The sequence below is a fragment of the Dioscorea cayenensis genome, unplaced genomic scaffold (assembly GCF_009730915.1).
Source record: "Dioscorea cayenensis subsp. rotundata cultivar TDr96_F1 unplaced genomic scaffold, TDr96_F1_v2_PseudoChromosome.rev07_lg8_w22 25.fasta BLBR01001573.1, whole genome shotgun sequence".
Taxonomy (NCBI): Eukaryota; Viridiplantae; Streptophyta; class Magnoliopsida; order Dioscoreales; family Dioscoreaceae; genus Dioscorea; species Dioscorea cayenensis.
The window spans coordinates 5,787-17,588 of NW_024087964.1; the positions used below are offsets into that span (position 1 = coordinate 5,787).

At 28.8% G+C, this 11,802-nt stretch overlaps 1 protein-coding gene across 1 annotated transcript; it reads left to right on the forward strand.

Annotated features, from left to right (window-relative positions):
- The first annotated feature begins 3,086 nt into the window (after nucleotides 1-3,086).
- LOC120256717 (alcohol-forming fatty acyl-CoA reductase-like) lies at nucleotides 3,087-11,766 on the forward strand. The gene is made up of 10 exons (XM_039264399.1): nucleotides 3,087-3,193; nucleotides 3,925-4,028; nucleotides 8,089-8,291; nucleotides 8,373-8,473; nucleotides 8,829-9,009; nucleotides 9,543-9,704; nucleotides 9,809-9,890; nucleotides 10,908-11,174; nucleotides 11,389-11,519; nucleotides 11,594-11,766. Exons 1-10 carry the CDS (start codon nucleotides 3,115-3,117, stop codon nucleotides 11,739-11,741), a joined length of 1,458 nt encoding a protein of 485 aa, XP_039120333.1. The 5' UTR covers nucleotides 3,087-3,114; the 3' UTR covers nucleotides 11,742-11,766.
- Nucleotides 11,767-11,802: the final 36 nt, after the last annotated feature.

The following is an 11,802-nucleotide window of genomic DNA, read 5'->3' on the forward strand; positions in this document are numbered from 1 at the left end:
TTTTAGATCAGATTGATTATTTTTTATTTGAATTGGTTTATAACTACCAAACCTAATGCTATAATTATTATGTAGGTCTTTGTAAATTACAGAGGTTTCTGGGATGGTGGTATTTCTTTGTGGGTTTTTTAATAAATTCCATTCTAAGCCATTAAATTTACTAGAATCACTAATCATAGGTTTTATCATCTTAACACCTTTACTGCTTATAGCACTAATAATGCCATTAATATCCAATTTATACTTAGTAGTGCTATTATCTGTTAATTTTCCTATAAATCCAACATTTATTAAAAAGTTACTATGTTTAACCAAATCTTCATATCCTTTGGATTGTATACCAATTTCTATTAGATTTAAGTCTTTAACACTTACTGAGAAATCTGGACTGCAATAGAATAAACCATAATTATTACTCATATCTATTTCAATTGCTGCTATCAAAGCATTACGAGCATCAGATTGCCATCCTTTATCCATTAATGTTACTAGTACTTTCCCAAGGATTTCTTTCCTAACTAATCCTTTTATTCCTATTACAATTAATCCTAAATGAACTAATCTTTAACCTGATTCTTTTATTTTTTGAGTAATTTGATTACTTACTAAGGGAATATTAACTTCTTCTGTTGATACAAAAAATTCTTCTTCTCTATTAATTCTTAATAACTGAGTATTAAAATTTAAATTTCCTGTTTTATATAAAATTTTTGGATTTAATAATTCTATTTGATGATTATTATATATTTGTATATCTCTGTCTATATCCACTATTTCCTCTAAAGTAAGATTATTTTTATTTTTACTTATGAATTTGCTTAAAACGGAGGTTTTACCTATACTACTACTTTCACTAGTTATATTTTTTGAGGTACTGGCTAAAGTATTACTTTGTCCTTTAAAGGCTTGTATTTTTGTGTTCATTTTCTTCCAAACAAAATACTATTATTATCTTTTTTCTTTATGTATTTGATTGGCCATCTAGTTTTAAATTATTAATTTGCATAATTAAAGAGTCAATCTTAGATGTGGCTTCTTTTGTAGTGTTTTCTTTGTCTTCATCTATTAATTTTAACTTATGTTCTACTTGTTCTAATTTGTCTAATACTTGTATTAATAAATTAATTATGGTATTATTTTGTTTTATTATTTCTTGATCTGCTACCCTAGATGCTATATAAGTACTTAATCATTTACTTTCGCTAGGCTGATATGCCTTAGTTTCATCTAATGCGTTACTATAAGCATCTAGCTAGTCTGTAACTCATTATGTAATGCTCAAGTGTTTTAGTTCTTTTAATTATAATTCTATACTATTATATTGGTCTTTTATTTGTTTAGTTTCATTATGTATTATTGCTAATATATTATCTGTATTTAAGATTTTTAATTTATTTAGTAAACTTATTATGTCATTATTTTGGTTTTTGATATAATCATTATTGTTTGATAAATCTTCTATCGGTTTATTTTTTATTGTTAAGTTCCTATTTATAATATCTATTTTCTTTTCTAAAATTTCTAACTTTTGTCCTAGGGAAATTATTATATCTGCTAAACTATTTAGGCATGAATTATTGCCATGAGCACTATGAGTAAAGTTTTTAGGAAAATAACATTTTAATTGGAAATTATTTTCATCTATAGTTATGGGAGAAGAGGCTAGATCTAAATATTTTACGTCCATTAGTTATAACAAGTTTCAATATTCTTTTATTTTCTTATTAGCCTGAGTTTCCAAGAATTTATTCTATCTAATTCCAATTCTTTTGCTATCTTAATTTCTGTTAATCTATTCATTCTTTGGTTGAATTCAATTTTTGTTCGTAAATAATTTTTTACTTCTATTAGCCAAATTGCTCTTCTACCTCTAATTTGATCTTCTATCTTTACAGAACTTGCAATATATTTTCTGAGAGGATTTAAATATAAATATACCATTTCGATTGAATTTTCTAATAGAAAAAAGCTTTTTTTTTTTTAACTGAAACAGACACTGATATCATTATTCAGAAACTAAATTATTTTTCATATTCTCTAATGTTTCAAATCTTATCCTATGTTCTTTAGGGAGATAAATTCTTCTTTTTATCCATCTAATATGTCTATTGATATTACCTCTTCTATCTGTAGTATATTTGATAATGGGTATAGTTTCTTCTGCTTCTTTTAAATATCAAAATTTTATTTCTAAATAATCTTTTGTATTTAATAGCTAAACTGCAAATCTATATCTGATCTGATCTTCTATTTTAATATTGTGCCTGGTTAAATATTTTCTAACCATTTTTAAATATGGTTCTATATACCTATGAGGGTTACTATCTTCAATGTCTAGAAGAAATAACATTATTCTTGAAAGTTATTTATATTAGCATGTTGTTCTAAGATTTTATTCTTAAAGTAGTTTATTCTATTTTGACTATCTTCATAATCTCTGGGTTTTAAATCTCTTAATTGATGCCATTCTGTGAAAAAAATATTCAGATCCATCATCTCTTGTTCATTTATGATCTACCTTAATATAAGTATTCCATTTTCTAATATGATAACTCTTATTTTTTTAAATATCTGCAAAGTTTCTTTAAAAATAATGCTCTTTTACTTCTTATTATGTCTTTCTTTCTCAAATTATTCCTAGAAATATAAGGTTCTAAAGGTCTTAATATATTTTCTATTCTAGCTAAAGCTATATTTAATTCTTCATTAGTATTTACAGGAAGTTCAATAAGATAATCCATATCTCTGATACCAAATTATGGGGTCTACCGATCTTAAGCCAATGAAAAGCTGTAACAGGGGAGCCTAGGATCAATCTAAACTGTAAGTTAATGGTTCCGTACTAGGGTACGGGTCATAATAACATTATATGATTTTTTTGCACAAGCTCCCCACCTACCTTCTTTACAATTTCACAAATGTTGAATTTCATATATTGCTCCCACCGACCATGTGTACAATTTCATAAATGTTGGGTTTCATATGTTAGCCACGTGGTATGATACAGCACTTTCTCATTAATACGCATCTATAGCATTCTATATATCCAATGACACAATTATTCACAAATAGAAGTGTTAGATGATAACTTTAGGAGAGATAGAGATCAAAGGGATGGAAATGAGTGAAATTGTGTTTTCTCTTGAGGACAAGAGCATCTTGGTCACTGGCTCAACTGGTTTTCTAGCAAAGTGTAAGTTGCATGCATGCATGGCATCTGTGTTTCTTTAATTAACTAGTCTAAATTGTAAAAGTTGATTCAATACATTTTTTATTTTGATTATTTCTGCCTGTTTCCGCATTTCATTTTATTTGTATTTCTGTAATGTTTTTATCTTATTTTTTTTTCGTATTGCTTTTGTTGTTTATTTGAATGTTATTTTTGTGTGAAAATTTTTTCAATCTGTTCTTCATTTTTAATGAATGGTGTTAATCAATTTTTTCCAAAAAAAATCTATATATATATATATACTTTTCTAATTAATTAATTAGTTTGTTTTCCTTATTTTTTTGGATTTAATAATGTTCTTCCTTTGTTATCCCACACATTCACATGCACACACTTTATATATATATATATATATATATATATATATATATATATATATATATAAATATAACACAATAAACACACAATGAATGATAATAAGTAATAATATAATAAAAAGAGCATAAAAAATTATTTAAAAAAATTAAATTCATTGAAAACCATAACGACTTATTTTGCTATTTTTTAGATGTGACCTTATCCTCCACTATCATCACAAAAGGCCTATAACATTTTTTATAATTCAAAGCATTATATATGTGCAGCTCGATTTTTTTTTAATCAAATCAGATAGAATCCAATCACAAATTCTAATACTATATATAGATTATAGATTATATGTTGGTTTAATTTTTTTTTTTCATATCTATGTATAGTGTTTGTGGAGAAGATGCTAAGACTGCAACCTATGGTGAAGAAGCTTTTCCTCTTGGTGAGAGCTAAAGATGCCACCTCAGCTAGGAGAAGAGTGGAAGATGAGGTGACCTAATTTTTTTTTATTTTGAGGAAAAATATAAGTTGAGTCCTTCTTTTTAGATTTACAAATTATTTTATTTATTTATTTTTATTATTATTATTATTATTATTATTATTATTATTATTATTAGAGGAATTGCTCAAACCATCCCTCTATCTTTACTCAATGACCATTAAATCCTTTGATTTTGTCATAATTCAAGAAAACCCCTCCTTTATAGAATGTGGACTTCTTAGTCCAACTGACCTTTAACAGAGTTAAATTGAGAAGTAAATTACTCCTTTGCCCTTGGTGGTTTGGAGGTTTCACATGAGAGAGGAAATCTGGTGAAATTACTGAATTAGACATAGAGGTTGTGCAAATTTCAAGAGGGAAGTTGCTTTCCCATCAAGAATGAGTTATTTATGTTGCAGTTTATAAAACTCTTTTGTGAACTGGATATTGGGAACTTATGTTTACTGTCAGAAGTTTCAGCGTATATTTTGTTGTAATTAATTACTTTAGTATGTTTGTGGTTAATTTTGTGGACTTCACTTTACTATATGAAACTGTAGTTTGGCATAGGCGATAGCCTTACAATATTGTAATCGTCCAGTTACAAATTATGTATGGTTTTTTTTTTTCAATGGATTTTTCAATTAATGAACTATATGTGACCCAAAAATGATATTGTAAATGCATTTACTAAAAACAAAATACATAGTTTGACATACATTGGCTGTGAACACCCCATGAATACTGAAGCACCACTCCAAAACTAAAATACATAGTTCGACAAAATACATATATACCAGACATTCAGTCCGTGATAACCTCATTACAAGTGGCCCTATTATGGCCTACCTGTTGGCATCGGCTGCATCGTAATTCTTGTACCCCAAATGCTTGTGATCAGATTAGCATAAGCCTCTCACATACACTGACAATGTGGTCATCCCTTGGTTTGTCATGATCTAGAATAGGTAAAATTATATTAGCATAAGCCTCTCGAAATAAGTTGACAGTGTGGTATACGTCAATGAAGCAGTGCACATTTCTATCCATGAGCATGATTGACGCACACGAATGCTTACACGGGAGACCATAAACCTGTCACTTGCAACAAGAACATGCCCTATCACATACACTGACAGAATTGCTTTGATTATCGATCACTTCGAAATGTTCCTCATCCGAACGGCCTACGACCAAAGCCCTGCTCTTCTCAACTACGTCCTCAATCTTCTTCTGGATCGTGGGGCAAAGATAAGTGTCCCACATAGGGTAGTGCTCACGTCGATTGCACATCATGTTCATCATCTTGAACCTGCATCACAAGGTTAATCGGTGCAAGATAATGGGACAGATCAATAAAGAAACAATACTTGTAACCATGTATGATGGATACTAACCATGTCTAATAGATAGTAAATCGAAACACTAAATATTAAACAAAACCGTCTGATATTAGTTCGCAACACTAAATTCTAAAGCATTAAACGCATACTTACTAAGTAATTTCCAATACTGCAACGATACATACATTTGTAAAGTGGAAACAGAATATCGGCAGCTATTACTCCATAACCATACCGAAATGGAATATATCATGCGGAAGAGGGCATACATGATTGAATCCACCATGTTACATATTGGCAAGTGACGTGCTTCTCTGATCCATGAGTTGAATGACTCTACAACATTTGAGTACATCTCTCCCCATCGTCGACCTATGAACAAGTAGTTGAAATTGCACCTGATGGAAAAGTCAGACAATGCATCCTTAAAGTGGCTCACATCCTCATAATGGTGACCGATTTGTAGTTATTTTAGATTTATTGGGTCATGGAGCATTCGATACTATTATAGACCCCCCTTGTGAACTTGATGGCAACAGTGGGCATAGACTCGACATGTAAAAATTGTAAACATGAATCGCAATATATAAACATGTAAAACATTCTATAAACAAGAATATTCAAGAGTAAACATAAAAACTCATCTTAATACGAAACACATGATAGTAAACAGTTAATGGAACTAATAAACACAAACCCTAAAAAAGATTCTAATACAGCATATAGCAAACATGAAAACAAAAAAAAAATCCACTAATGACAATTACGATAGCATTGATGAACTGCCTCTGTCTTCAAGCTCGTCTGTGACTTTATTTATATCCTCAATAAGAATATCAACTACATTTTTTTAAAACATATAGTGGACTTCACACATTCTTGTGAAGTCAGTTTCTGAGTTGACGCAAGAAGTTATTCTGAAGCATTCAGGATTAAATACTTCACTCTAACCATAGGAGCTTTTTAAGTGACCAACGTGTGAATATTTCAACTAAGATTAACTCTTATCCGGTCAACACGGTGAAGTATATAATGAATCCATTATGGTTATACCTCACGATCCCACAAAATGAATCCATTAAAGACCTGCAACAGAGAAAATCAAATAACCTTCAAGGATCTAATCAGCTTAAATATAACATGAAGATTAAGCATATGTTGACCTTCATTGCTCTCACCAAACTACATTCACTGTGCTTCACAACAAGGTAACGACTGAAACAGAGAAGTAGATAAAAAGACCAGAAAGATAACACCTAACCACAACTCAACCAAGCTCCTCCAACTAAAGAACAAAGAAGAAAGAAGAAGTCTAGTATCATATCAATAAAAAGACCATGAAGATAAGATCTAACCATACCTCAACCAAGCTTCTTCAACAAGAAGAATGAAGAAGCTTCTCAAGGAAGAAGAAAGAAGAAGCCTAACATTATATCCATTACCAAAGAATAACAACAAGAAAAAATAAGACAAAAGAACAAGAAGAATGAAGAAGAAAAACTTCTAAAGCAAGAGAAACGGATGGTTCAACCACCATCATACCATATTTATACAAGCCTAATTTCCGCTGACATGACCGGGCGCCAAATTTCCCGCCTCAAAACACAAAGGGCAATGTTGGCATTTCAGAAAACTCTCACGGTGCAATCTAACGAGAGGGACCAGAAAGACCACCATTCAAAAAGGAAGGACTGGGTGGTCTATGTGCATGTCAGAAGGATTTATTGGGTAGTTTTAAAAATTTCAGGGACTAAAAAGTAATTTACCCTAATAATAATAATAATAATAATAATAATTATTATTATTATTATTATTATTATTATTATTATTATTATTATTATTATTATTTGTTATCTAACTTCAATGTGAGTTCTTGTGAGTTTATATACCTTTTTAAAATCTGCATTATATGATTAAAAGTTGTAATTACTCGGAGGCATTCATGTAAATTAATTTATGAAGAAAGTTTGTATAATATAAGGGAAAAAATTAGAAGTAAAAAATCATAATGTACATAGATTAACTACAAATTTGTTTATATTATATATAAAAACCTAAAATCAAAGTAAATATGATTTTATATATATATATATATATATATATATAGAACTAAACAATTGATGATATATATTAGTATAAGATAGTAATTATCAGTAAATTTTCGAAAAACTTAACAAAGGATTTAGATATTTTAACAAATATGAAAATACAAACCCATTTTAATAAAATTAAAATATGGAAGTACAATGTTTAAAAAATAAATTTCTCATAACTAATAAAATTATTTGTTTTATATAAAGGAAAGCTAAAATAGCAGAGATGGCACAATTATTTTTATACTTCTATGTTAAACAAAACAGATTATTTACCATTAGCTTTGATAGTGTATGTAAAGTTACGGTGTCAAAGGACCTTTGGTCCAGTGGTAATGATCCCATTCTAAAAGATATAGTTTATATAACGCTTATTGTCCGGGTTCAAAATACACTGGACTAATAATGACATAGTACCCTATTATAAACGAGGGATTGCAGCCCAAATCCTTATACCTACCCGGTGAGAGTGTACGAGCATAACCATGTTGTTTCCTGTGCACATACCTCTGATAGTAATTGTGTCGTCCAACTTGTAAAATAAAAAATTTACCGTGGGTTATTTTTAATAATCAAATACTTTATCATTACACATGATAAAAGTGACCTTTTTTTTTTTTTGTTCTTGACCAGATTGCCTCCAAGGAATTATTTAAACTTTTAAAAGAGAAATATAAAGAATCATTTGAGTTATTCTTTTGGAGTAAGGTGACAGTTGTGGTAGGTGATACAACTTCAGAAAATTTAGGTATAAGCGATGGCAACCTTATCAATGTTTTATGGAGGGAAATTGATTTCATTGTGCATTCAGCAGCAACGACAAGATTCAATGAAAGGTAATTAATTAATTAATTATCTTCATTTTAATTAAATTTTTCCATGAAACATTGATCCTAAAACAATTATTTTAAATGTAGGTATGATGTTGCACTGAATATCAACACATTTGGAGCAAGAAATATCATGCTATTTGCAAAGAAATGTGTGAGACTTAGGATGCTTCTTCACATTTCCACAGGTAAATTTTAATGCTTATTTATTATAAAATAAAAATTATTTATTTGAAGGATTAATTTGTTTTAATCATTTTCTTTAGCATATGTTTATAGCTTATGCATAATAAATTAAATAATGAATTAAGATCTTGAAATTTTATAAGCTATATATGTTAAAGGCCATTTTTTTACTTATAAATAAAATTAATTTCTAGATAATTTTATTCTAAATTTTAATGAATAATAAGAATGCTATGTACTTAAAACATTTTTACTCATTTGAATTCATATAAAATACATTTTTATTAAAACTTTATAATTTATTAGTATAAATTCTGCCATATTGTTTTTAAATTTTATTTTATGTTTATCTTGCAGCTTATGTCACTAAGGAAATGGAGGGAATTATAACTGAAAAGTTGATGGAATTGGATGAATTACTACTACCAAAAGCAGAGAAAGAGGCTGAATTAATAGAGAAAAATATGCAAGAATTAAAAAATACATGTGCTTCAAATAAAACAATAATGTTTTTCATGAAGGAGCTTGGCATGAAAAGGTTTGATTCACTCTTAAAACTGGAAATTTACTTTCTATATTAATCAATTATTTATCTTAATTTATAAATTAAAAAAATCTAGGTCCCCCCACTCTAACGGGATGAAATGTTATTTTAATGTCAACAATGGGGTGGTCTACTGAATAAAGCAATTTGTTCCCCTACAAGAGATTGTGCATTCAAATTCCACTTAATATATGGCCTTTTTACATGAACAGTGGGGGTCTCCTCTATACAGCGTGCCAAAAAAAGTGTTAAGTGCCCCCGGTGTGAGCGGGTTTGCAACCCAATATCTCCATATTGCTAAGTAAGGGTACATGACCAAATGATCGATTCCTGTTGTGCACATGTCGTTGCCTTTTACACTTGTCGTATTTGTCAAAATATATATATATATATATATATATATATATATATATATATATATATAATTAAAAATATGATTTTGCTATTTCAGTGATGTTGAATTTGTTTCTATTTTTTATCTTTAAATTTAAGAATAACATTTATATAATATATTTTATATATTTCAGGGCTAATAAATTTGGATGGCCAAATGTTTATTCATTCACAAAAGCAATGGGAGAATTACAAGTAGCTAAACTCAGGGGAAGCTTTCCGGTTACTATACTACGTCCGACTATTATATTAAGTACTTATAAAGAACCTTTTCCTGGTTGGATTGAAGGTGTAAGGTAAACAATTTTATTTTATTCTATTTTTTCACATGATTTTGGATTCACAAAAGTTTTTAGTTTCATTAATGACACTAAATTTTATTTATTTATTTGAATTTCAGAACAATGGATAAGATTATCATCTCTTATGCAAATGGTGAAATAGCTTGCATTCCTGCAAATCTTGATGCAACAATGGATGTAGTATGTGATTTCATTTTATTTAATTAGCATCTTAATTATATCTTTTTTTTATTTTCATATTTGGTTGTCATCTTGTTGAATTGATGCTGATATAATCAAATAAACTAATATGTAATTGAGTAGTTCGGAATCAATAAATAAAACAAATATTTGAAATTTAAGATGTATCTTTTCAATATATATACAAAATATTCTTATTGCATGTAGGCCACATAAAAACTGAAATTACTTAAGTATAAATATTATTTTTAGGTATATAGAAAGGTGGGAGTACAATTTTTCTCTTAAATATTATGTATATTTTTATACTTGTTTTGATCACAAACTAAAAAAAATGTTAAACTTGTATAGACTGTTTTTACAAACTAAAAAGAATTAAACAATATATTCTATGACTAAAAAGTGTGCTTTCACTTATAAATAAACATTTGATTACCTACTAGAGTTTGTGATATAAATTATGTTTGATTTGACCCCAAAAGCTCATAATGTGATTAAGCTTGATCACTCCGTTACCGCCACAAAACTTATTACGTAGAAGCGTAGGGGTGGAGTAGTCACTGTATAGATCTATTTAAAAAAGTTAAATAACTAAATCATACTTTAGAACAACAAAGTTAGACTACAACCTAAACTAAATCTAAATCAATACGATTTGTAATCAACCTACGGCTTATTTAAACCTATTTTAGGTTTTTATCATGAGAAAATAACTTTGAAATTGTGCAACTACCACTGTAATCAATCTTCAAATTAGTGAAGTTATTTTCTCTTCTTTTGCCAATGGGTTTTTTTTAGCTTTTTCCAATAAATTCATTTGTAATTCTTTTATTCTCTTTGATGTAGTACCATTCTTTATTTCTTTCTAAACCATATCTAAAGAGCAATAAATAAGAACTTTGAATAATATATTAAAATGCCAAAACTAAAAGTATATAGCCCATAAATGTTTTCTTCATGTTTAATGTCAAGTTAATCATGTACTAAAAATAACATATTATTAAAAAAATCATGCAGATCCCAGGAGACATGGTGGTGAATGCAATGTTTGCTAGCATGACAAGTGATTATGACCCAAACTTGATTCCTATTTATCATGTTGGATCCTCATCAAGAAACCTATTAAAGTTCAGCATGATCTCTGATACAACTTACAAGTACCTCTCCATTCATCCCTTCACAGCAAAAGATGGGCAGCTCATTACTGTTAGAAAACCATTTTTCTTCTCCAACATGTTTCCATTCTTCATTTACATGGTTTTGATCTACAAATTACCAATAAAGGTATGTAAATTTTTCTTAATTGTACTGTGTGTGTGTGTGTGTGCAACTATGAAATTTAGGTAAGGGTAAATGTTATATATATATATATATATATATGCTCAACAAAAAAAAAAACCCAATATTTATTATATATTGGATTAATGCAATTATAAGATTTGTAGGGGCATATATGCAAAAAATAACCTAATATATACATTATATAAATGGTCTGCAGGTTTTACTAATAGTAGCTACATTGCTCTGCTCACAAAGATTGAAGAACAAATACAATAAACACAACCAAGCATTCAACAACATCATGCTAATGGTCAAAGCATACAATCCATATACTCATATGCTTGGAAGGTAAAAATACAACATTTATTACTTCATATTTTCGAATCAAATCCTGTTGACAGATATTTGTAATTAATGATCAGGTTCGACAATACAAATACCGAAATTCTGAGGATGAAGATGAACAGCAAAGATACGGAAATGTTCAGTTTTGATCCGAAACCCATCAATTGGGTTCAGTTCTTGATGGACATTCACATCCCTGGGCTCATCAAGTATGGATTAAATTAATACGAATGTGAACAATTTGGCACAAAAACATATACTGTATTTTTCAATTATTCAATAAAAC